Below are 26,749 nucleotides of genomic sequence, written 5' to 3'. Positions count from 1 at the left end.
TGTAGTTCCTGCTTGTGAATTGTTCAGAAATTCTGTGTGGGAGGTGGAGAAGTGCAGAATATTTATTTAACATGCAGTTTGGGGCTTTTTTTCAGAAAAAAACCCATAACTCTTGCCCTTCCTCACTGAGTGCCAAGGCTTTTGGCTTGTGGTATTTAGTGGTTTTGAGCAGAATTTTTTCTGCTTCTCTTGTATATGTGTGTTAAAATTGAGATGCTGCCATTTTATAGGTTATCTCCATAGCCATAGGTGTGGGACGGTGTTGGTGTTTGAGGTTTATTTGAAAGCTGTCTTCTATTCTAGTGCAAGAAATGGTAGGAGAGTCCATAGTTGTTGACCTGATGCACCCCAACTCCAGACTGTGGGATTACACCACATTTCTAATCGCATCGAATAGGTTTGCCTACACTTGATTTTCCCAAGATAATTAATAGCTAATTAAATCGAGTTTAGCTAAATGCTTGGGCATGTTAGATTCTATACTTCACAAACAAGGTGCAGGGAAACAAAGGCTTACAAGGCATCCCGACAAGCATGTGCAAATGTCAGCTAACTTGGATTAATTGGCAATTGGTTACCTTGAGATGGAAACTCAGTGCTTGTCATGATAAATGTAATTAATGACCTGGTGTTATATTGGGAGGTCAGTCTAGATGGGCTAATGTTCCCTTCTGGCCTTAATATCTAGATAACTATGAAATTTCGCATTTCTTCTTCCTTTCTCATTCTTGCACATGTACTTGGGGATTCCTGCCTGGCAGAGACAGGAATGCATGCTGTCAGCTTCTTTACATTTACAGTAATGTAAAACATCAGTTTTTATAAATCTCATTTTTACAAGGCCCATCCCCTCCCTGGTTTGGGCTGATATCAAAAGATGATGGTTGAGGCAAATCAGTAGAGCATGCACTTCATGGAAGTGTTTCTCTTTCTCTCCCTTCTCAGCTTTCCCCTCCCCCAGACGCCACTAATAAAACCCTTGAGTACCACGCTTTTTATTCTGATGTTGCATCTAGTTATTTTTGTTACTTTTAACAACCTCTTCTATGTCTGATCCTGTTGTTCTTACTGTGAAATGCAGTAATATTAGAGTAAAAGGGCTAAATTGAGTCTGTTCTGTAACTCTTTAGGAGTCAACTGAACTGCTTGTGTGAAAGGGGTTTGCAGCACTGGCTCCTTTGTGCTGAAGGAATACAATTTTCCTCTCTGCAAAGGCTTTTACATCATTTGCATTCCAATGGAACAAGCAAACTGGGTCTTAGGTGTGGAGCAGATTTTTTTTTTATTGCAATCAGCAGAAAAAGTCAGCTGTTTTCCTAATGTCATTTGATAAAATTCCACAAACACAGTGTTTTGGAAAGCATGAAGGGAATGTTACTCCTGTAATTTCCTAAAACAACGGGGACAGATTTACTAGTGCTTTATGCTAGGTTTCAGCTGAAGTCCGTGAGGAACATATATGTAACTACCCCACCACTGAAGAAACCAGATGACTCTCTGCTGGGACTGGCTTGTGACCTGCCTGTGATTTAGTCCAGACTCGCTTGTGGAGCTTCTGCTTTATGCTTATGAGTAGCCTTTGATTTCTATGCCATCTTGGTTTGGAGGCACCAGGACATGCAGGGGTGTAAATCTGAAGATGTGGAAGTCCTGCTTGCACCACATTGTCCCTCCTAGAGTTAGTTCTGCGGCGGGAGTTACAGAAAAGCTGTTGCCCAAAGCCCCGTGTTTAAGATGCGATACCTGGAGGAATTTCCCCTGCCTTTTCCTGGCTGGTGATGTTGCTCTGCTGTTGGGAATATAGAGCAAGCTCCAAAAGTAATACTGACAGACTTCAGAATTATGATACACTGGAGCTCCGGCATAATTCTTTGTTGAAGAAGTTAGAGGCCTAAAATGTTAAGGCTTATTGTTATTCTGAGTTGATAATCTCTGCCTTGCTTTAATAATTTTTCCTCATGCCTGGATAGCCTGCGAGTTGCACAATAATCACTCACACAGCTTTGTAATCAATGCCCAAAGTAATAGGATTCCGCTGGCCAACGGCAATTAATAAATTTGTGTCTTTTTTAAAACACTAGCAAGTCGGGCCTGAAATACGACTGACTGGCTTTCCTCATTTGCATATTTATTGCAGTGGAAAAATTCTTGCCGAATGATTGATGTTGAGCCTGCCTCTTGAATTCCAAACAGCACATTATTATGAAATGAAAAATGCCGGCCATACAGTTGATTAAAGTTGAAGACAGTGGAATCGGTGTTTTTTAAGATTGTGGGAGAATTAAAGGCATATTTTAATAGATGTTGACAAGAAGTGAACTAACAAAAGCAAAGCAAAGGATTTGCTTGAAAAGATTTAATCAAACGTGTTTCTTGGGGGATTAATTGCTGGGGATGACTAGTGCAAGTGGCTGGCTTGTGGATTTGAATGAGAAGTATTGTTCTCGGGCCAGCGCATTGAGTGCCATTTTGACCTGTAGTTTAACTCCTGTCCCGCAGTCCTTTGAAAGGAGTGAAAATTTCCCCTCTTCATCTGAATGTTGGGATAAACGCACGTACCTGATAACGATACTTTTCATTATGTACGGCTATTAAAGTAAAAGAGGTTTTGAGTCCTCTCCTCCTTTCTATTTGCATAATGTGCCCAGTGTGCCTGTTCTGTGCAGTGGTGACACGGTGACTCCATGAGGACGGAGGGAACTCTCTCAATATTTGGCAGCTCAGCTTTTGCTCTGCATTCTGTTGTTCAAACGCCAGCGTTGTTCCAGGTTTTCTGTATGAGCACTTCATATGGACTGTAGAGGGACATGGAAAATTAAAAGCTTGCGCGCCAATGATGTTCCTGTGATGCCAGATCCTCAGATTTAATTGAGGGGAAAAGTAGTTAATTTCCAGCTTTGGCGTGAGCTCTGAATTTCAGCCGTGTCCTTTGCATGTGGTGTTTTGTGCCGGTACATCGTGGTAAGGATGCTCCTGTTTGTGTTTGCATACGGAGCGCACACAGAGCAGGCTGGCACTGTTCTGTAGGGCAGCACTGCTACAGCAATGCCACATCATGCCCGTAAGGTGCAGGAACATATGGTGATGGAGTGAAAATCTTGGGGGGCTTGCCCCACTTTTTAGGATTCTGTCCCTGACTGTCGTACTCCGAATCCCCTGGCTGGATGCACAAGGGTCGGGCAAGGAGGAGCTTGCCTGGTGGAGCAGTTTTGGGAATCCCACTGGTTGACGCTCTGTGAATACCCCTGAAAGCCTGGCCTTGAGGCACTGGCCTTTTTCCATCGACTTAAAGTGTCTCTGCGTGAGGCCGCTCCCTGCTGCTCTGCACCAGCTGCTGCTCTCTGCAGCTGCACGGGAAGATGAAATAAGACTGCATTTTTAGAGGTCATGGAAAAGAGCGCAGGTATTTTCTGTGCAGGAAGCTGCCTTGCTGTAGAAATGCTGAACTTACAGAGAAGGGTGAGTGCAGAAGCCATCACACCTTCAACTCTGCATCACGGCAACACTTGAGTTCCAGCAGCAGCAGTGGAGATAGAGCTGCCCTCCATGTGCCAGAAGGCCTGTTGGGAACAGGTGGGATTGGTCCCCTGCAGCCAGGAGCCACCCTGTGCTGAGGAGGGGCCAGCAGCACAGCCAGTTTGTCCCTAACGACTGGCGTTGACGAAATTGATACTTGTAGTTTGAGAGCGGTAGGACAAATTTCGTCTCTGGTGGGTCTCCTGACACTGCTACATGGCAGTGCCATCCCTGTATGGTGCTAAATACTCCAGGGCTACTTTCTGATGGGGCAAAGGGGTGTATAAAATGAGAATGTGTGAGACAGTATTAACAGGAAGGCACACTTTGATTTACTGGTACTGGATCCCTTCTTTCTTGTTGGATTGATAAGCTGTTTGCTGGATCTGGAATAACTTTTTCACTCCTGTACACAAAATAAAAGGGCTCCTGTGGACACTAGTTAGTGACACACCACAAATGTTCTAAGTCCCATTTAAGCTGGAAGTTATATGCAAAACGCATTTCTTGTGTTCTTGGAGCAGTTGCAGGTGGATCCCACTCGGCATCCTTTTTTCTTTCCCAAGGGGCAGCTTTAGAAAAAGTTTGATGGAAGGAGAGCTTGTGTCTGGTCCTGGGGTTACTTGGCCTTTTCTGCACAGAGAGGATGGGCTGTTGTTTTGGGGATTTTACTCACTCATACTGAAATGCTGTAGAGGCATCCAGCCTCTCTTGATTTTAACAACACAGGCTGAACATGCAGAATCACCTCCTGGAAAAGGATCGGTTTGAGATTCTTCTCACTAACAATGGGGACTTCTAGGCATCTGTAGTTGGCTGAACACAGCAGAGCAACACCCAGCAGCGATAGTGATGGCAGAGTTAGTGTGGTACCTCTGAGAATGAGCCGTTTGTATTAGGATCTTCCTGTTGGTGAATGAGTAGTGGGAAGGTAGTTGTAGAGCTTTAACAGCATTGCTTCTGCCTTGGCTGGTTTGTGATGCTTGTGAAAACCATAGCGTTGATATCTTCTTAGTCCCAAAACCTTTAGAAACTGAAAATCATCAGGGACTGCATAGGACCCCATGCAGCTCGTGGCACTGGGGGGCCCCTGCTACGTGGTCAGGGCTGACACTGCCTGTACTCTTGGAGGTGTTGCTGGCTTTGTTCTGTGAGCAGAGCAGGGAAGGGAGCAGGAGGTACAACCCTGGTGATTATCGCATGTTGGAGCTGCTAACTGGTTGCCTTAATGTACTGGTGTGCTTGAAACCTCTTTGTCACTCTTTTCTGTTGAATTGTTTCAGACAAGCAGCAGCTTAAAATAAATTTGCTGGGGGGTAGGAGAGCAGGCAGGTTATAGTCCATCTTTCTGTCAAAATGATACAGTTTGCATCTATGGAACAGTTTTGTTTTTTCCTGCCTTCATTCGCAAATTGCTTTAGTCTTTTCCCCAAAGCAGACGGTGTACGGGCAGATGAGGGCATTAGAAGGAAGAGAAGATGAGGAGGGAGAGGATGCTGGGAAGAAAACAGTCCCTTCTGGAATTAAATGTGCAATGGATAGGACAGGACTGGATGGGAAGAGGGCAGGGAAGGGGTGACACTTGGTTTCTGAAGTTGAGTTTGCAGCACACTTAAGCACCCAACAGTAACAACGAGAATGCCATCCAATAATGCTATTAAATACACAAGAACTGAAAGCATGGAAATCACCCAGCTGTAAGAGGCTCATGATGAAGCCACTGCCCAGAATAATTAGCCCTCCCAGCTGGTTAGATGCACAGTCATTGTCTTCCTTTCCCTCTCCATCCCCTTCACTCCAAATAAAATTTCTCCCCATCCCCTCTTCTGTTGGGGTCCATATCACATAGCCTGGGGGAGCTTGAGCCTGTCTTTATTCCTTGCCTGCTTGCTGTGGCCCTGATATACCCCAGAAGAACTGGAGTGCTACTCCAGTTGTAATTGACAGGATCAAAGCCGCCTGGGGTGCATTAGCTCTGCTGCTGGAGGATAGGCAGTGGGTAGAAAATAAACAGTTTCAGAAGCTCTGGGGACATTTAGCTGTGTTGCAGACAGTGGGAAAGATTTTGCTGCTGTAAGCTGCGCACTCAGGCTCGGGTGGGGGCACTTTGCTTTTGCAAGTGATGCTTTAGCTGCAGACACATACAACAAATGCATTTTTAAGGGCTTTTGTCTGTTTGTCTTTTGGAATTGTTTTGATGCTAACACATGACTGTTTTACAAGAACAGCTAACCTAATCCGTTAATAGGTTTATAGAAGAGCTGTCAGAACGTATCTGTAATGAGCGGCAGGCTGGGGGAGGATGCACCCAACAGCTGATCTGCAACAAAAATCTTAAAACGTCTTCCTCTTGACATTCCTGTAACTGAGGTCAGGCCGTAATTTATCTGAAGATGGTGACAACTGAGCAATATCACAGTGGTAACACGTGGGAGATTGAGACCTCTGAATGTCTAGGCTGATTTCTGCTGGCACTGTCTCTGTCTGCCTGATGAAGATTTGCAGTTCAGCTACCCATGATCTCTGTGTCCTCCATTAAAAAAGAGCAAAAAAGCAAGTGGTGAAAAGTTCCCTCCATTCTGTTAGGGGAAGGAACTTATACTTGAAGAAAGAAACAGGTTTGGGAGTTAAGCAAAACCGCTCCACTGACTTCACATCAGTGGAGGAACTGGCAGAGGAGGTACCGGGGATGCTGTGGGGAATGTGCCATCACCACAGCTTTCCTACTGCCTTTCAGAGAAATCCATGTGCTCTCTCAGACAGAGTTAGAACTACCCTGTGAGGCTGCCTGTTCTGGGCGCGTGGGGAGGGAAGCTAAGCCGCTGTGAATGTATCCTGCCAGAAAACAGATCCTCAAGTTTTGTGCTACGTTCCTCCAAGCAGTACAATTTTTCCCCTTTCTGTGGTGCCTCTTTGTAAAAGCAGGAGGCAGCGCACCAGTGTTGGTTAATCTAGGTAAAGTTCAGTTTAGGTTTTTGGATAGAGGCATGCTAAGTGTTTTACCTGTGAGAGCTGACCCTGTGATCCGATGGGTAGCAGCGTACGAAGGGAGAGTTTGTGTAGACCTAGGCAAACACTTGTTTTATATCAGAGCATTTTGCAGGGAGGCTTGTTGGTTGCACAAAAGAACTATTTTTAAAGAACAGATGCTGCAGCAGTATACAGTTAACCCTTTCCACAGTCGACTGCAACTGTGTATCCTTGGCGAACATAAAATTATTGGAACAGAGATTGTTTTCTCTACATTTGTGTAGATACAGGAAAATGTCAGCTATGAAAGCCTTTGGTTACACAGCATCAGATCTACATTCAGGCTTCTGTCTGCAAATACCCTGGAAGGAAACTGCTCATCACTGTAAAACTGTCACACCATATATTGATCATTTTGTACACCTTGCCACCTGAACCTTTTCTTAACTTTCTCTCTTTCTAAGGTTCTCTGGGCCTGCAGTTCTGCTTTTCTGATCAGAATCTTCTCATGAAACTCTCCAGGTCATTGTTGGAGTTTCCCCCAAAGATCAGATCTTGCTACATTTAATTTGACTTACAATCTAATTTCTCGTATCTCCTGTGTGGTGAGCACGGCGGCACAGAAACCAGCGGTAGTCACAGCCCTGCAGGAGTTTGGTTTTTCTTCTTGCCTTCCCTCCCTCTGCTTGCTATAACACGCATATTATGTACGGGAAAGAAAAGCCAGAGGTCCGGTTTAGAGGAAATGTGCATATATAATACATTTTCCCTTATGTTGCTTCATGTTATTCAGCTGAAGCTGGCCTCTTCTGCAGACCTTAACACAGGAGAGAAATGACTCAGACAGCAGAAAAGTTTGTTGTCATATGCGTGTGTCATCAGACACTTCTGCACAGAGTACTTGCATCTTCAGTAGTTAATCTTGTAGGCTCTGCAGTCCAAGTGTTTGTCAATGAAACATTAGATCAGTGTACTCCTGATGTGCAGCCAGGCAGATGTTTAGAAGGCAGCCCTCCTTCTCTTCCTCCCTTTCTAGGAAATAAGTGTTCTTTCCCAGCGTGATGGTGTTTGACATTAACAACTATAAATCAGTTTGAAGATAAAACCACATCTCTAGCTGAGTAGGGAGAAACAGTTGATGGGACATGGAGTATCTGTGACAGAAATTCAGATTCAAGATGAGAAACTAAGCACTGTGAAGCTGAGTCTTCACTAGAAGCAAGGATCAGTGGGGAACTGTCACTTGTGTCTCTTGTTCTGCAGGTTGTAAAGCCCTGGAGGCATTGCTGAAAGTATTAGTGGACCTTCAGGATGAGCTGCTTTATGAATGCCCAGGCACAAGGCATCTGGTGGATGGAAAGCAATCAAAAACTGAGAGGTAGATACAAAACAAGGCAAGACCTTTCTGAATCCTTTGGTTTCCAGCTCTCCAACAAACAGTATGGCACCCAGCCTTCCTGACCATATGCACTCTTTGCTGTTCTCTCACTTGCTGCTGTATCTGGGTGACAGACGCTCTGGAGATACAGCCATTTGAATTCCTTCTGCCAATGTGTGAAGTCTGCTTCATAATCTTTTGTGATAATGGAGGAGAGGCTAAACCATGGATCTCTTGGCATCAGCACCACCGTGGTGTGGAAAAATCATGGGTGGTGGTATTCACACACAATGTATTCACACGCATTGCTTCAGAGAGGTGCAGGGTGTTTAGTCTGCGTGTTTTTATTCCAGTGATGATGAAATCCCTAGCAGTAGTGATGAAGAGCAGGTGGATAAGGCTCAGGAGAAGAGGAGGAGGCTCCCCAAACGAAAACTAAAGATGGAGGACTACCCAGAATTCATAGCCAAGAGGTATGCCGACTTCAGGACGTATCGGAACAATGTGTTGCAGAAGTGGCATGAGAAGACAAAGCTGGCATCTGGCAAAATGGGAAAGGCAAGTCTTTGTTTATATTCACTTACATGCTTATTGTTTAGCAGAGAACAAGTTGATGGAACAAGTTGATTTAAAAGTTCTGTAACATAGATGTTCTGAGTGAAGCGGAGGGTTGTGGCAGTAAGAAGTGCATTAAAAGGTACACGCCTTTCCCCTGCCTTAAAGGAGTTTGGAAAGAATCTGAGCCCTCAGACTTCAAAAGCATAAGCTGCTTTTTTTTTTTTTGAACAGGTGGGCATGAAAAATATCTTCGGGGCCAAATGGTTTCCCATGTTTTGGGAAAAACTCTTGGATAGCATTAGTGTTCTCCCATCCAGGCATCTTATCATAGTCAGTCTCCAGCAGCAAGAAAACTGTGAAAATGCCACTGTTGCCGATCAAGAAGCCATTTGTGGTTTATAACAGAACTTGGGGCTTCTGTGCCTGTGTGCACTTTAATACAATGGGTAATCATTTCACCAGAAGATCCAGGGTCTTCTAACATCTGTGAGCTAGTATTAATCATTGAGAAGTTCATCTGAACCAGAACAGCAAAGGCATTTTATTAAGCCAGGCGTCAGGTTGCCTCAGGTTGGGAAGGGAAGGAGAAACAAATAAAAAATCCTAGCAGAAATCCCTGCAACAAACATAACCCCCCTCCTCTTGGAATGCTGTCTGCTTATCCACTGACATGGAAAGATAGAGGAACACTGCTGCCTTGAGGAAAAGCTTTCTGCATTATCTGACACTAGTTAATGTTGTTGCAGGGTTTCGGTGCCTTTGAGCGTTCAATCTTGACTCAGATTGATCATATTATGATGGACAAAGAGAGATTACTACGGCGGACACAGACCAAGCGATCAGTGTATACAGTGCTGGGAAAGGAGGAGCAGGAATCTCAGCCAGTCCCTGAATCTTTGCCTGAAAATTCGGTAAGGGTATTCTGTTTGTATAACTTATCCTGTAGAAGCAGTGAAACCCTCTGCAAAACAATTAGCTTGAGCCTTTAGCAGGTAATATTCTTGTTTGCGAGAGATTTATGAAGGAGATAGCTGAATGTTGATTCCTGTAATGTAATGGCTAAGAAAAAGATGTAGACATTTCAATTCCAGTTTTACGGTGTTTATGTTATCTCCTGTGCCAGTTTTTGACAGGAAAACAAGGTTTGTTCTGTGATTGTGTCCTTCCTGTGCTGTGGGAACAGTGCTTACTAAATCTGCTTTTTGAGGTAGCAGCTACATAACTTTGGTTTTACCCTGGAGTTTAGAATGTTTAGCGCAAAAAGTCACTTCTAAAATCATACTGCATAAAACCTACAGAATATGTTAGTAGGAAGCCTGATATTAATTTAGTATTTAAGAATGAATAAATACTCCATTCTGAGAGATCCTGTAGAGTTACTGCGTTTGCAAGATATATTTTTGCCATTAAGTTAAAAATATCAGTTGTATTTTGCCAGAAAGACTTTGCATAATCCTATTTATTTCCCAGTAAAGGTATCATAAATCTATTTTGGCATTGGCAGCATTTCTGCCTTGCCTTTAAATGTATTCTTAGTCCTTAAAAGCTTGTTATGTTGGGAGCTTTTCCATTCCTTCGTATCTTGAAGTGTGTTTACAAGCTGCTGCACGCAGTATCTTCAGAGTTAGGACAGAAGTGTGCACGTATAAGCTTTCAGTATTTCCTTTGTGCTTCTAGGAAGTCCTCCCTGAGTCAGATTCCAACAGGCACCTGAAGGACATCGATGAGGAGATTTTTGATGATGATGACTTTTACCACCAGGTAGGTGATGGTAAATCTGTGTTGGAATTATGGCTCTGGTTGACTTTTAATACTTACTGAGCTAATGTGGTGGCTACTATGCTCTGAATTTCTTTGACCAGTGAAAAACATTTATCTGTTTTAATATGCAAAATCTCTGTAAATACTTCAGAGGACTTCACTCTCAGAGGACTTCACTCTCAGCTTTTGTTAAAGGGCTAGGTAAGCATGAACTCACATTGTGGATCTTAACTTACTGCCATTACTGGCACTGCTGTACCAGGGCTGCAGGATAAGGTTTGTGCCTGTTACTCTCTGTGATGAGCATTGCTACACAAGAGAAAAATTGCTGGATTTTCTCAAGCTTCTCTGTTGGTAGAGTCCCATTACGAAAAACGGTTCTAGTTGATCCTCAAAAGCACTTACGTTACTCTCATCTCAACCAAAATCATCTCATCAACCCACAGAATGAATAAGCTCCAGGTTTTCTCCAGCACTTTTCTTGGGAGTTGTGCCAGCTTGGATTTAGGCCAGTTATTCTTTTTATTTGCAAAATTCTTAGAAACAAGGGATTGGCACCCAGTGCATTTAGACTGCAGCTTAGGGAAACCTTGTGTTTGTATTTTATTTAATAAATGACAGTACCATCTTTATAAAATACTTAAATTGCCATATATTGAGGAGTACGATTCACTGTAAGTCGTTCCCCAGTGCATGAAAAACTAGTTTTTCTGTGATGATGCACAGAGAGCTTTAACTTAAGGACTAAACGAGTATCGCATCAATAGAAAGACAGAAATTTCTGATCTGAATAGTTACTAGAGGAGCTAGTAAAGTGTTAGAGCACTGGAAGAGAGCTGTTGCTCCGTGACTGTGCTCTTATAACTGATTTAACCAGAGGCATTTGAAAACTTCCAAAATTTCAGCTTTCATGTGTAGAGCCAGGACTGAAGATAATTAAAAAGATGTATTAAATTGGTAAATTTTATCTGTGTTTTTCAGATAGGAAGTACAGAGAACATCCCCCCCTAGAAGATGTTCAATACACTTGCAATCCTGCTGCTGTACAAGTCCAAGGAGACTTTTGCAGCAGACCTCACCTAGTGCAGAATTAGGACCATTATACAAATGCTTTGATAGTTGGCAGCCTGCCTTAGAGCCAGGAGTGCATTCCAAGCTAGCTTCTCTCCCGGCTCCGTGTTTATCGTAAGAACATCTCTGGCATTATTGCTGTGCAATGAGCAGCATCTCTTGGGTGGGTGAAGATGCCAGGTTCATCTCCATAGGCTCTAAAATGGAACTGGCCAAATCTGTAAGGCAGTGAGATAATACTGAGGTAGAATTTGGGGTTCAGGTGGACCAGAAGCCCAGCTTTGGGGGCCGAGTGGACCCTAAGAACACTGAACGATTTAAGTTAGCAAAACAACATAATGAAGTGGTCAAGGAGCCATAGCTGTGATTGACAGCCTGTGGGCCTGTGCAGAGAAGGTGCTCATTGGCCATGAAATGTTAAATTTTTAAAAGGAAAATACCAATAGATGAATGGCCCGTCTTTCCTTCTAATAACTTTAACTTCGATAAATCGTGATTTCAGAAATATGACTAGTCACAGCTTAGCTTTTCCCCTCACTGGTTAATTGGGGTGCTGGGGTTAATCTAAATTAAAACTTAAACTAATAGAGGTCATTGAGGGAAGAGAATCACCTGAGTAAAACAAATGGGTCTGCCAGGCACAACTGTATCTTGGCCATTTCCCAAGAGGGAAGTGGCAGCAAATTGGAGTTGTTTCAGCATTCGGTAGAGGTGAAGGATGGGTGACACCCGTTTAATATACGGCACCTCCGGAAACGCTCCAGATTGCGTTCCTTGCTGTACCAACTGCTGCTTCCTGTGCACAGTGAATAGGCGCAGGACCAGTCAACAACATCTGGCAGCACAGCAAGGAATGGGTGCAACTTTCGAAACCCCATAGACTCTAAATATGGTGCTTAGCCCAGTGGAGGCTTTAATCACTTACCACTCCTTGGCAGCGGGCTACGACAGCTTATCCTAGCCTCGTACATCACGCACAGACATCTGCTGAGCTGCGAGGCAGCTACACATTCATTTTCCTTTCTTGCTTGTTTTTTTTTTCTTTTTTCATCCTTCCTTCCCTCCTTCTCTCCCTCCCTCCTCCCTCCCTTCCACTCTCCTCTCCTCCCGTCCCCAATATGCTTCTTGGGAGAGATGGTCTGTAAAGATTACTGCTTCATTGTGTGCAAGTAATTGTAGGGATGCCAGCCCCTTGCCAGACACAGCGTAGCACCTGTGCCGCTGACCTGGTTAATGTCTTCTGTTGAGTGGGATTTGGCAGAGATTGGAGCTGAAGCCAATTCAGTGATAAGGCTAGAGAAAATGGCTGTATGTTTTCTGTCACCTCCCAATTAAATTGGTTTCATAAAGTGCTTTCCTTTATTTGTCAGGGTGGTAAGCTGAAGCTGAACATTGCATTCAGAAAGGGTAGAGTGCATTACAATAGAGCGCTGACAATGCAGTGAATGTCTTTTCTTTCAGATGGGTCATAACCATGCAGCGCTTTTGTGTGCGTGTGGGGATGTACATATATAAATGAAATGTAGAAAGGGAACTGGTTCGTCAGGAGTTATCGGCAGCAGTGCCTCTGGTTGTTGGAGCTGAGGTTGCTCAGGAACCTTGACCTCTGTGCATAATACTGATTGGAAAGTGTGTGTGCATTCCAGTGGGGGCTTTTTTCTTTGTATTTAAATTTAGATCCAGACTTTTTAGTATCATTTTCATTTTTCCAAATAACGTTTTATAATGATTGTTTTATTTTGATTACTGCTTATGGTTTATTAAGGGTGAAGGAGGACATTGGAAAGCAACTTCCTGTACATTTCAGTGTGAAGTGAAGCAAGTAAAAATGAACAAAATCTGATGAATGTGCGCAAGTTAATGATAGCAGAATAAGTACCTTTACTCTTTTGTTGTAGATTATAATACGAAAGTCTGTAATGAATCTGTTTTTCCTGTGGAGAAACAATGTTCTTGTCCAGCTCTTGGTATTCAATTAAATTTACCATTTGGGGCTGGTAGAATTGTATGACGATTCAGAATTTAACTCTGTTCTACCTGTTCATCCCACTTTGCCTTTTCTAATATTCTGCACTTGTTTTATAAGCAGTTATAAGTTTTATTGAGGTGGCCCATGCTGAATGGTAATGTAGACCTGAGCTGAATAATGTTAGTGAAATATTGTTATTTGGATTTTACTGGATGTGAATAGTTAAACTTCTGCAGAAAGATCCTCATTACTGACAGCAGAGAGAGGCTGGACCCAATTTCCTTTTCTTTTAAACTTTCTTTCCTACATGGTTTTACGGGAAGAAAAAGGCTTTTTTATTTTTACAAGTCATATTTATGTAGAATTCATTACAGCTGATACTGCAGCATTAAGACTTAAAATTCCAGCCTGCTACTAGAAAGCTGCTGGTCTGACATGCTACACTGGATATTTTATTATTAGGTTGAAATACTCCTTTGGTAAAGAAGAGAGTGGAAATGGGTTTATTTCCAAATGGAATTAGGTTAGTGTTCATATGCTAAGCGTTCCATGGGTAGCAGCTCTTCCCGGAACAAATGTTCATCATTGATGGCAGCAGGTATGCCTAAGGAGAATTAGGAATGTATGTAATTCCTTTTTTTTCCTTCGCTCTCCTGCTCCCTCCTCCCCATGATTTTGGTTGTGTTGCATGTCGCCGCATGTTATAACGACTCAGAATCAACAGTTTTGTCTGTGATCACCACAACTTCCAGAAGCCGAGCAGGGCCAAAGTGCGTGGGGAGCATTCAGTGGAACGCTGAAGTCCTAAAAGAGAGGTGCTAGCAGTTTACCAGGTGGGACTGCCAGGAGGCTGGAGAGGACTGTCACCCCTCTACTGCGCTGTGTTGAAATGAAGCATTACTGTCTGGGATTGACATCCAAGGTCAACATGCTCAAATAACAAGAAACAGGCATGTTCCTTTCGTTTTATGTATCTTAATTACTTAGGAAAGGGGTTGATCCTGTAGGAAACGTTTAACTGTAGGGCTTGTACCTTGCTTTATTGTTGCCCTTTGTGGAGTGGCACTGTATGTGTGTGCCCACTCTTGCACGCTCTGTGTGAACAGTGGTTTTTGCAAGTGAGCAAAAGATCTCTCTGACTTCTTTTTGCCTGGCTTAGAATTCAAAATGCCTGCATTAATCTGGGTAACCACAACATGAACTTCCAAGTCTGAATCTCTTGTTAAGATACTTGTAGCTCAATTTGTTTCTCTTCTGGGATGTACTTCTGTGTAAATCCCCTCCTGTGGCTTCTGAGAAAACTATCTGATGGGATAGATTCCTCTGTGTGTCCCAAGGAAGAGTTGGCTCGTAGCAGTTCCTGGGCACGTGCTGGGGTTTTCTCTCCCAGGTATTTGATAATGCCATAAACAAGTAATTACTAATCCAGTGAACTATTAAAAGTCGATAATGGTGAAGAACAGAGAGAAGACTGGCTTTCTGACAAGCTGGTTTACCTTAATTAAGCTGGTGAGTGATTAATATGGACAGCTGATCTTGTGGCTTTAATTAGATGCATTTAGAGTTTTGTGTGACTAAGAGATGTCTCGAACCATCCCACAGGTTAATGGCAATACAATTCTCCTATCCCAGGCATGTATCTTTCAAATGGCTGGGTAGATGGTTAATAACACGTTTTAAAGCTTGATTTGAAACTTCTTTTAATGGGTTATTAGAAAATACGCACGTCAATGCCTGTTTCATACAAAACTGCATTTTAATAAAGTGTTTTTTAAGAAGTGACTGTCCAGTGATTTCATCTTGCAGTTTAGTTTTTTTTACATTATAAATTGCAGAAAATTAAAACACTTTATTAAAAGTGTTTCAAGGGGATTTCAAAATACTTTGAGCTGCATGTTCTGATGTTCTCTGGTGTTGCTAGCAATCCAAGTGGTGTTATGCTGCTACTGTGTGGGAGCTTGAAAGATGAAAAGAAACAGCTTTTTTCTACGTTGGGCAAGATGCAGTGTAAAATGCATGCTGAGTCCCGGGCTAGAAGCAACCCTTTCATAATTTATGCTATTTTAAATAATGATATGGCATAGATTTAAAATGGAAAGTAATGAAGCCACATTGATAAAATGCAGCTTTGTCAACTTCTGTTCAGTAGTAGAATGACTTCATGTTTTCATCAGGAAAGAGGAGAAACACTTGGTGTTTGTAGCTTTACATCTTTACTTGGACTTGGCAAGCTGTACTTCACTTCTCTCGCTTTGTTTCCTGTAGTGATTTTGTTAAATTGTAACTGTTTTTTAAAGTGTCAAAGGATAACTTCAGAATAACATGTTTTTTCACTGTGACATGTCAAGTCAGGCTTACCTCTGAAGGTGATTTGCCTGAGCTTTTGAAAGGATTCTGTGTTAAAGGATAGTGGAGCACCATTAGCAGACATTCACACCACAATAATTCTTTGTTTACCGTCTCTAGTAACATAGATATTTATCTAGAAAAGTCACCATAAGCAATTTGCAAGTATTTTTGAGGTCCTAACTAGTGAAGTCGAATATTTTGCTGTTTCTGTTGCTTCCAGCAAGTGACTGAGATGGCAGAAGTGCTATGAGGTTCTGCTTTCCCATCGCTCTGCACAGTTGTTTTAAAATTAACATTGTTGACCCCCTGTTTGATGATATTATTGGTGCAGGGAGCCCGACAGGACTGCTTTGAGTTCCTCACACGGCAGCCAGCACGGTGGCTGGGCTGAGACTGCATCTCACCTCTTTGTGCACCTGCCTTAGTAAATTCAAAGGCAGCAGTGCCACTTGCAAAGAGAGAGGGTAGGTGGCTTTGATGCACTGTAGTGACCCGTGCCTTTACTGGCTTTTCTGAAGATTTTAATAACATCAGAGAAAAAGTGTTCCTTTTGTTCCGATTATATTTCTGAGCTTCGTAAACCGAACGTTTTCCTGTGATATACCGTAGTTCAGCTTTTGCAAGGTATTAATTGGAATTGGTCTGTGAGGTCTAAGCAAAGTGAGCCTTTTGTCACAAGCCTTATTTCAGCTGTACTTAGCTCTTTGTCTCAACTGGAAATTCTTAGGGGTCTGCAAATCAGAAAGGTCAGCAACTGTAGTGTGAGAAACACTGATAGATAGTACATGAAAATGAGACCTAACCTCTAAAATGAAAATTGACCTCTAAAATGAGAAATGAATCTCTATTACCCTTGAACAACACCCTGATGGCATTTCTAAATCCCTCTGATTTTGTACAATGTACTTCATATGCATCTCTTTAACCGCCACAGAGAGGGAGTCCTTTTAAGGTGGATTCTTCAGAAAGCGCACAGGTTAACTCCTGTGTGAATTTTAACTATGGCTTTAGTGTCAGCAAAAGTCTGACACTAACTGCTTTAGAAGCTCCTGCCTTCAGACAGGTTGTGTGGGAACGCTGTCTTGCTCTTTTTCAGTGACTGCAGATTTTAAGCTCTCACTGGACAAGGGAGGGAGAGTCGGTTCCCATCTGCTCCCAGTTCTCCGTGAACACAGCTTGCAGGCCTTGGCAAACCATGCAACCTCTGCATGCTTTTCTTTACTTGTGTGGTAGACAGATCTTGATTTTGACTAGGGCTTCTGATCGGGTTGGTTTCAATAGTATTTGCCAGCGCTTCTTGGCTCCTGATATGAAGCTTTGTTGAATTCAGAAGCACACACGTACAGTGGCACTCCTGGCAAGCATCGCTGCTTTGTTCCAAAGACAAATAAACCTGATGTTAACAGCTTTCTTCTGCTTGCTATTGTCCACCTTGCACATAGTTTGTCCTCCTGGTCCCAGCTTTTTGGTGGGAGCAGCTTGAAGTGGGTAGTTGAGCTGCAGGCTGCTGGACGTGGTTGGACTGCGGTGCTGGTGGGCAGTTGTGTTCATTTACGTGGGAGACTGAGCTTTGGTTTTTTGAAGTTCAGGGAAGATGTGAAGAGGTGAAGGAGGGAAAGCAAAAAAAGGATATGTTACAAGTCAAAGCCTTTTGAAGCTGAACTTTCCTGACTCAAACTCTGTCTTCACACATCAGGGCTTAATGCTGATAGTGATTTACTTACACTTCCTAGTTAATAATTAGGCATTGGGAGACACCATATATCACTCGTAATGGAATATATGGGGTCTGATGAGAATTTTCTGTTTTGACTAATAAATTTTAACCAGAATCACCAAGCTTAATGAAATATTACAGCTTTAGAAGTGTTTTAAGTCTTGTGCTATGAAAACAGTGTTGCTTTATTCAGTAAATGAATTTATCATTCATTCTGTATCCTGAGCCCTAGCTGGCTCTGGACCATGGGCTGAATTCAAGACTCTGAACTAGAAAGCGGAAAAACTAATCAAATCCTTAAAGACTAAAAGCAGCGAGGCAGGTCTACACTGACTTTTTCAGTGGTAGCCTCTGGCTACATCCACTTTTATTTTAGTAACTGTTGTTAGCATGATTTATAACTTTAGCTTTAAGACGTACACTATTTAGATGTAATAAGATGCTTTGCAGCTTTTATTTCTATTCCCTAATTTCTCTTTTGCCCCTACCTTTTTTTACTTTCCACCTGTCTTTTTGTCTCCCTCTCCTCTCCTCAATAGTGTCCCCAGTCTTGCAGTTGATGCAGCACTGAAAGAACATTTCGCTGTCAGCCCCAAGGTCAACGTAGCTGTCTTTTCCCCACCGAATGGCTGATGAGCTGGTGGCCCAGTTAGTGTTGAGGAGACGACTGGTGGCGGGGTTTAGTCTCCTACTGTTTCACGGAGTTTCTCACTTCTGATGCTGGTGAGGGAATTCTCTGTGCTCAGAGGAGAGGGCATGCATCTCAGCAAATACTGGGATCCCTGCTGTCACCCTGCTAAGCGGCGCGCGGTTCAACTCCTTGCCTTTCCCAGCTGTCTTGGGAAATGCTTCCTTGCCAAAAGGAGAGTGATCCTGTCCAACAAGATCCTGCCCATTTCCCAGGTATGGCATTAGGAACCTGCACAAAACTTGCATCTTGTTCTAACCAGGGTGTACGCAGTTGTAAGAACCTTGTGCACTCTTCAGTCTACCCATCAGTTGTGGGCCACCAGGAAGAGCAAGTCCTGCTGAAAATGTCTTGCTGTTTATTTTTCAACGAGTGTGGGGGGACATTGTGCGTTATGGTCTTCTTGTGCCTTAGCCTCTGTTATTACTACTCAGCAGATTTTTCTGTGCGCCGTGCTAAGGAAGCAAGATAACAGGAGACAGTAAACACACCTTATTGCCGGTACAGAAAGAAACCACTAAAACCTTGCTGCACCATCTCTCGCTGCTGTTAAAACCCTCCCTCCCACCTTGCTTTTAACAGAATATTGACTAGAAACCAAGATCCCATTTCTGCTTCGCCTTAAGGGCAGCTGTTTGCAGAGTAGCGGTGTTACACAGGTTTACTGTGTCGTATGTCTGTGTAACACTGGATTTGGATCTTGTATTTAGCTGCCAGAAGTGACTGTGATGAAGTGGGAGAGATAAACTGATAGATTGTGTGCCAGAAAGATGTTGGGAATCAATCAGATAAACAGGGGAGAGAAGTAGCTTGCTGTTTTCTAGTGATAATAAACCAGTGGCCTCTCTTCCTAGAATTTTGAAATGTAATTGCCTCAGTAATAATCTCCAAAAATAAGCAAATAGGAAAAAAAAAATCATGGCAGGTTTTTAATCATGCTTACATTGCTTTTGCTGGTTTTAGTAATATAATGTATACCTTGAAGGACAGGAAAGGTGGACATTGAGTGTCTCTTATTTGAAAATAAAAAAGGGTCATAAAATTATACTCATCTACCTTTATGGCATTTTTCTTTTGTGTGGTGCATGCCTTTCCCCCCCCTCACTCCAGCAGTGTACTTAAGTGATCAGGAACTAGGGGAGTCAGCGAGTTTCTCACATAATGCTGTGCCTGGGACAGCTTTTGGTGTCAGCTGCGCTCAGTGGCGCAGCGTTGGTGCCTGGGATGCCGTCTGAGAGCAGGTTGCTCTGAGCACAGTGGCAGTCAAGAGCTAAGCTGTGCTCGGAAGTGCTGTGGTCAAGCTTGAGCTGGTGTTTCCTTATACACATTCCTGCCTGCTGGGTGGACTTGAAGCTTCTTTCTCTCCATGCTGTCTTGGGCCTGGTGAAGACTACAGCCAGGACCATGGCTGCTACCCCAGCCTTGCCTTCCACGACTGTTATTGTACATCGATTGACCATTGCAGTTGGTTCTCCTAGTTAAGCTAAAGCATAGAGTGGAGGAAAAGCATCCTTCCTTCTTTCTTCTCTACCATCTTTGTGGAGTTGCCTGGACTCTTCTCTCCAGGTGGGTCTATTTCAGGTCCTTTCTGAGCTGAGGCAGTAACTTCACTAGTCAGTGAAATGTCAGCATCTAGGAGGCAATCTGTGCCCCTCAGTTTTGGAGGGTTTATTTCTGTTCCTTGTGTTAATATGTTGGCTAATACCCAAGGCACAGCATGTACAATTTACAGTGAGTGGTGATAAACGTATAGCACCAGTCAAGTATCCAAAAAAGCTGTTCACAATATTCCTTGGCTGCAGGAAGCAAAAAGGACAAAACCCAACCCTCAGGACATGAAAAGAAATAGAAAAGCCTGCTTGAGCATAGCTGCTCTAGCTATAAAAATTATTTTGCTGTGCTGTTCCTCAGAGTGAGTGTTACTGCCCGGCAATGCTTGGCTTCTGTTTGGTGAAGTGTTTCAGCTCCCCCCTGCCCTCCCCACTCAAAGTGTGGGGGGAGACCTGTGAAGCAGAGATCTTGCTGCAGATCTGCTGGCATTACATTTCTTGCCCATGGGAGTTGTGTACACAACAGCCCGTGAATGTTCAGGCCTTTTTTATCCTTCCAATGCCCCAGGAAAAGTACCAGCCTCTGAAATACAAGCCGAGTTCTCCATTCTGCTCCTCTGGCTGAGAAATGACCATCTTCTGTCAGGCTCAGCTGCTCTTTTCCCCCCAGACTTGTCCCCTGTTTGCTGCTGTGGGATTGTACATTTTGCTCTGGGCTCCCGGGACCAGCGGTTCCTGAACCATTCCGAACAATTCCAGAGGGGACTTTGCAGAGCCCCCAGGGATTCCAGTCTTTGCCATTGCTTAGATTTAATACCATTAGTTTGCTTTGCCCATGTGGATCTTGTGCTTGGACCGTGGTGCTGCTAAATTCTGTCCCTCTGGCTCTGCGTAGCCTTTTAGATTCTCTTCAGGTGAATGACATGATGCTCCGTGTCACCTAAATAAACCATGATGTGTTGAAAGGAAGACTGTGCTGCTTCTAGATCTGCTTTAAGTTACATACAGAAACTCCTGTAGTGGCCTTTTGTGTTGTGCTTCAGTCATATATTCTACAGGGACCTTTTTGGAAGAGGGGAATGATCTACAGTCACTTAAACTTCTAACATAGGGGTTTGCTTCCTTGCTTGAATCTTTTCAGAGCCATCAGCTTTTTGCCATGGAAAACTTGCATGCAGAGGAAAAGTTAAAAAGCCTTTGTTCTTGGCTTGAGGTTTTCTAAGGAGTTTTAAGAACTGAGGCGTACAGATTCCCCTTGGAACTTGGCAGCTGATTTAAGTCTTCTAAGGAACCTGTGAGCATGTTTGTGTCAACATCTTTACTGTGATTTTTTAATGGAATATTTTTCTTTCTTCTAGCTCCTTCGAGAATTTATAGAACGTAAAACCACTTCACTGGATCCCAATGACCAGGTAGCAATGGGCAGGTGAGTACAGAATTGTCTGTAACTTTACTAACTTCACCTCAGCATTGCATCCAAGTCCACATGTGCAAAACTACCCGTGGGCCTCTGGTCCAGTTAATTGTAGAGTGCGGCATTTTGAATGACGCTAAAGTAAACATCTGAGTGTAAGAAATTGCGTAACAGATTATTGAAACAGAATGACATTAGTCAGCAAAGTCATCCTCTGTAACAGATTCATTAGTTATGGATCACAATGTCTGACTCTGAGTTTGCTAGCTGTGGCCTGGTTTGTTTGTGCTCTGCTGAAGATACTTTACAGTTGTAAAAGGCTTGTTACAAACTTGGAATGCTTCTGTCAGTGATTGCAGCACAAAGGGGATCCATAGAGAGGAGTCTTTACGGGCCCTCACGAGAGGGAGCCAGACAAAGGGACTGAAATTTGCCTTTGCTAATTATGAGCTCTGATTTGACGTTTTTTCAGAGGAGCAAACCTTCTGTCGTGAGATCAGCTAAAACAATTCCTGTGTATGCTCTCTCCCTGCTGTAAGAAAAGAGACTCTACAGTTAAAACAATATCAGGGAATGTTTCATGCATGCATAAGTAAAATATAATCCCATGTAGCGAAGCTCTTATTTCTCTGTTTAATTCTATAGCTCGAAAATAAAGAATCTTCCAAATACTACTTAATGAACAGTGTCCATTTAAATAGCTGCGGGCTCTAATTTAGAAAAATGTAAAAGCAGAGGAGCATGCTGGAGTAGGGGTCTCCACTGAAAAGTGCTATGGGGTATGGGTATGAGAAAGGGAAGAAAATGCATTAGGAAAATTTGTGACAGTGAAATAACTTCTATCCCTGTGAAATATTACCCAAATTTTAGTGCAATGTGTCAAATTTATTTTGTATATGTCTGGAATATTATGGAAAGCTATTCACTATAATTTAACATGATATAGACAAAATTACATTTAAGTGGTGATTACATTGTACATTTATCTGACTTTACAATAAAATAGATTACAGTAATTAAGATTATATTAAGATTGCAGTAATTGGATTTTGCTAGATTTTTTTCCCTGATGTCGAGTTTTCATTGTATAAATCAGGTAAGATGACGCTCATTTTCATAAAAAAATATTTATAACTAGTAGAAGTTTTTCCCCTGCTGAAAACTTCTTTGGCTTGATGAAGTTCTGCTTGAGAGGTTGAGCCATCCCTTCTAAATAATACAGCCAGGAATCAGACAGCACTTTCTGAAAAGTGCTTATTGCTTTAATTTCTTTTGTAGTTTTGTGTAGTGATATGTAGGGCTTCTTGCTAGATTTGTCAGGTTTAATAGTCAGAGAGGGGGGCAGAAATATTTGCTTAGAATTTTCAATATATTTCTCAAAACTTGAGCAAAGAAATAAATTGGGAGCATCTGTTGCGTCATGGTAATTCTGTTCATGAAGTTAGCATAACCTGTCTCACTTACAGAATCAGTTTAGGATGTGGCAGACTATCCATTCTGTTATGGGCTTTCTATATGCAAAAGAAAAGTCATTCTAGTAATGAAGGCTGAAACACAAAGGCAGTACCACTAAAGATGTTTTTTCCGGATTTTAGCATTTATATTTTTTAAAGATTTTCTTTTTAATTCTGAAGATTCTTAAAAAAAAAATCAGTAATCAAGAAAGAATAAGAAATGCAGCCAAGCTTATGGCCTCCATGGGCTTCCCTGGAGGTGGAACATTCTCACTGAACAGCGATTGTCTCAACGGGATTGGCAGATCTGGTCTGGTCTCTCTTATGGCTGGAGTCAGGAGAACCCCTTATTGTTTAAATGCCACGTCCAGCACCACAGGCATTTGAAGTTTCCTACTTGTTTTCCTGAGGTTCTGATCCCCTTCACTTGTGTAAATGCAATAGGTAGAAGGGCTGGGAAGGGCTTCAGACGCCACTGCACCTCATGCTCGTTTTCCTAGTGGTTCTAAAAGTTGCATAATTGTCATTTTGCATTCCACAGGCAATGGCTGGCCATCCAGAAGTTACGAAGTAAAATAAAGAAGAAAGTGGACAGAAAAGCCAGCAAAGGAAGGAGAATTCGGTGGGTGACAGCTTCTGCAAGCAAACAGAAGTTCTGACTTTGCCACTTAAATTCTGGCTGTGCTAGGTTGGCTCTGGAGTGCATTGGTAGGCTTATTCAAGTCTTTTAGGGCAATGTGTCTTGCCCTGGAGCATTCACTGGGGAATCTTAATGTTCTTTGAACGTAGAATATGGGCATGCAGTCTGTGAGCACTGCCTGTCTTGGCAAGAGTGTTCATTGGTCTCAGAAAACACTGGAGAGGTTCTCAAATGTCCCTAAGCGATGTGAGGCCATGATTTGCAGTGAAAGCCAATAAACACGTCTTGTACGATGTATATTTAGCTGACTAAGACGTGGATAGCGGCTGTAGGGGAAGATATGCAGAAATGCCTCAGTGAAGTAGGTGTCTATTTCCTACAGACTCTCAATTGGAATTTGGTGTCTAATCTCTCTTTATTTTTCTAAGTCCCATCGCAGCTTTCTTGAGCTTCAAAGCATTTCACTTCCTGACTACTGGATCACTAATTTGGGCTGATCTCTCCCATTGTGTTTCCAATGGAAGAATCTTCCATGCAGTGGGGTGGAAAGGGAAGCAGTCTGGGAAAGACAGGCTTTTTTTTTCCCCCCTTTGCAGAGCAGATATATTAGTCTCTCTGAGTTTAGCATGACTGCATGATTTGTAGTGGAGGAGGCGTTTGTGGCAGGGAGGCATGCTGAAAAGCTGCACCGCTTCCTGAAAAATCCGCAACATTAACCATCCTTTTGTGAGTAAACTATAAATTGTGAGTTTAGATGGCATCTGATAGAAAGTCAGTGGAGTCAGTCTGGGTCAGGCCTGGCATGGCAATTTTTAAGATAGATGTCATAAGATAATTTATTGAAAGAGGGAAGAGCTACTTTGTTGGCCTGAAAAGCCTATAATTATTGACTATCAATATTCTTTTCTGTCAGCATCACGCATAATTGGATATATTCATGATTCAGTCAAAACTACTGACAACATCACACAACTGAGTCAGACTCATAAACCTCCAGGAATAATGGGGAAGTCTCTCATTGTGTGCAATCTGTGCGCTTCAGCATTCCTGAGACATCAGCTATCTTGCCAAGTCAGTTGCCTCTTAGATCTTTTCGTCTTTAAATAAAAGTTGCACTGACCCTGCAGGGAAAATATCAATAAAAGAAGAAAAGTGTCATTGTCTGGGTTTAGGATTAACATGCAGTTAAGCTCCAGCATCTTTTCAGAATAGTCCAGTAGAGCCCAAATGGGTGTTGTTGAATAGTTGGTTCTTCCACTGAGAGGCTTGGTGTCACCCCAAGCAGATCGCTTATCCTCTGTTCTTCTCTTTCCTTCTCTAAAATTGGGACAGCGGTGCTTTGATCTGTTTTCCTGAAGGACTTTGAGATCCTAGGGAGCAAAGTATCAAATACTAAGTTTCATCTGTCTCTATAATTCTTTCTTTTTAGCAATCCTTTAGCAAATTTCAGTATTACAGCATGTTTGGACAGAATGTGCTAGTTTATTGTAGGGTCTGTGAATCGTCAAGTGTTTTCAAAAGCAGTCACCTGAGTACCTCTTCAGAGACTGGGAAATTGGGGCACTAACAGGGCAAGTGAGCTCATCTAAAAATTCCTTAGTCAAGTTTAAGAAACCTGGTGCCCAGAACTCTGCTGGTACCTGCCTTTTCGTGAGTGATGCATGCACACTTATTTTTCTTGTCTGCATTTTCTGGTCCTGTGTTGCTGCAACATGGGATGTCTTTCTGTGAATGAAATTATGTATTTTATATCTGCTAGACCAGGATTTTTAAAGTCCTGATTTTAAAAGGGTGAACAGTAATTAGTTCTGGACAAACAACTTGTGTCAGAGAATTTATCTGAATTGGTAGGTCCCCTTGCTGCTATGCAGACTGTCCCTGTGTAAGCTTTGATCTGTATGAATCCATCAGTTAATGTCTCATAAGCATACATACTGTTTCATAGTCCAGCTGTTGACCTGTTACCTGTTGCAGTCCCAGCACTGCACACCCCGTGTCTGTTCTGACTTGATCGTTACAGCATTAGACCAGGGCATTTGCTTCCATTACAAGTGACAAAGACTTGATTGTGCAGAGAAGCCCTTATGTAAGGGTGAGCGTGTGCTGTGCCTGAAGAGCCATTCTGAAACAGTCTTGTGAGCTAAAAATCCCCTCCAGGGAATGTTCCTGCATAAGCAAACAAAAGGGAGTGCAGAGGTGACCGAGTGGAAAGGTGATTCTGGGCAAATGGTTGTGAATCCTTTTGCCTGCTATTTGTCAAGCTCTAAAAATAGCAGCAGCTTGGGTGAAGCATTTCAGACTTGGGGAGGCAGCGTGGTAGTGTACACCAAAAGCTGTTGGTTTGGAATCCCTTGTCCTTAGAAACTATGGTTTAAAGCCACCTTTTCATTCAGGGTTTTTCAGAACTCTGTTAAATTGTATATGTCAGGTCCTTGAACGTAAGTCACACAAGGCTACTGCAAGTTCCTAGCCCAGTGTAGAAGGCAGGAAGGGGATCTGGAGGTGCAGTACAGCTTGTAGAAATGTTTGGGTGGATCAGCAGGTCAGGCAGACGCAGCAGCGCGTTGCCTTGGACGTGCCTCCTCTCTTCTTTGCACAAGTCTTTTTCCTGTCTCTTTTTCTGCCTGTTTTTACGTGCTCCATTTGGAAGTTATTCGGAGTAAGATTTCCTGACTACGGTATGGCTAGTAGAGTGGGATTTTGATATCCTTTAGGGCCCTAGATACCACAGAGCAAGGGAAAAGTGGTAGCAGATGGATGCTTGAGAAAGTCTGATGCTCTAACGCTTCTGCTGCCTGCAGTGGGCTCTTTGGGCACAAATTCCAGAAGGTGATTAAGACACCAGCTGAACAGAAGGCTGAAAGTGCGTTCTTGTTTCTTCATCTCTGACTTTTCAGGGCTGGCTGTCTGGGATTTTGATTAGGCACTCACATACAATTAATGGGTGCTATATATCCTCTTTCTGGCTTTGATAAACAGGGATTTGCTTGCTATTCAGTTCTTTGTATCATCTGATTATTCTTGTGTCCATGTTATAAGAAAGGGGGAGGAGAGAAGGGAGGGGAAGGGAAATTGCCAGCTATGACTGGTGACTTGGGTATCAGCCACCAGGAAAGCCAGGGCTTTGCATTTCAGGGGCTGCTGTGTTTCTATTTAGGCAGCTACATTTCCTCTTCATTAATAGCTACTAATGTGCTGCCTGCTTATTTCCTGCACTATTCAGGTATCACGTCCATAGCAAGCTGGTGAGCTTCATGGCACCTATTGACCACTGTACAATGAATGATGATGCCAGGTAAGTAATAGATTAATTACATTTCTCAAATAGCTTCACGACAGCATGATATTGACCTGTTCTTCAGGCTGTCGCCCCCTCTGTTTCTTCTTATCAGTTAACCATTTGTCACTGGCATCATAGCCTGGGTGTCTTGGCAGTCTGTCCTGGCAGTCCAGCTGAGCTTTCACTCTGTCATTACTGTGACACCAAACAAGGAATTTTCATAAATCTCCACACCTACACTTTGATTCCTGCTTTAAAACTCATCTGGTTCTGAAATGTTCTAGTTTAAAGGAATTATATTGGAAATATACAAGTAAGTTATCTGGTGTCTTCAGGTATAACTGAAATGTAGAAAGAACTTGTCTTTTAACAGAAATGGCGACTGTTTAATTTCTGTTTCTTTTGCATTTTCTTAAATCACTTAATAACCGGAA

General features: G+C 42.7%; 1 protein-coding gene across 1 annotated transcript in view; it reads left to right on the top strand.

Moving 5' to 3' along the window:
- AATF (apoptosis antagonizing transcription factor) overlaps positions 1–26,749 on the top strand; it is a 54,227-nt gene that overhangs the window by 12,479 nt on the left and 14,999 nt on the right. The window contains exons 5-11 of the mRNA XM_069874031.1: positions 7,750–7,864; positions 8,218–8,422; positions 9,169–9,333; positions 10,100–10,183; positions 20,886–20,953; positions 22,937–23,017; positions 26,259–26,330. Coding sequence (XP_069730132.1) covers positions 7,750–7,864; positions 8,218–8,422; positions 9,169–9,333; positions 10,100–10,183; positions 20,886–20,953; positions 22,937–23,017; positions 26,259–26,330 — 790 coding nt within the window. The remainder of the gene's footprint in view (positions 1–7,749; positions 7,865–8,217; positions 8,423–9,168; positions 9,334–10,099; positions 10,184–20,885; positions 20,954–22,936; positions 23,018–26,258; positions 26,331–26,749) is intronic.

This window comes from Phaenicophaeus curvirostris, chromosome 21 (assembly GCF_032191515.1).
Source record: "Phaenicophaeus curvirostris isolate KB17595 chromosome 21, BPBGC_Pcur_1.0, whole genome shotgun sequence".
NCBI classification, from domain to species: domain Eukaryota; kingdom Metazoa; phylum Chordata; class Aves; order Cuculiformes; family Cuculidae; genus Phaenicophaeus; species Phaenicophaeus curvirostris.
The sequence above is the reverse complement of the archived record's forward strand: the minus strand, read 5'-3'. Positions and strand labels throughout refer to the sequence as shown.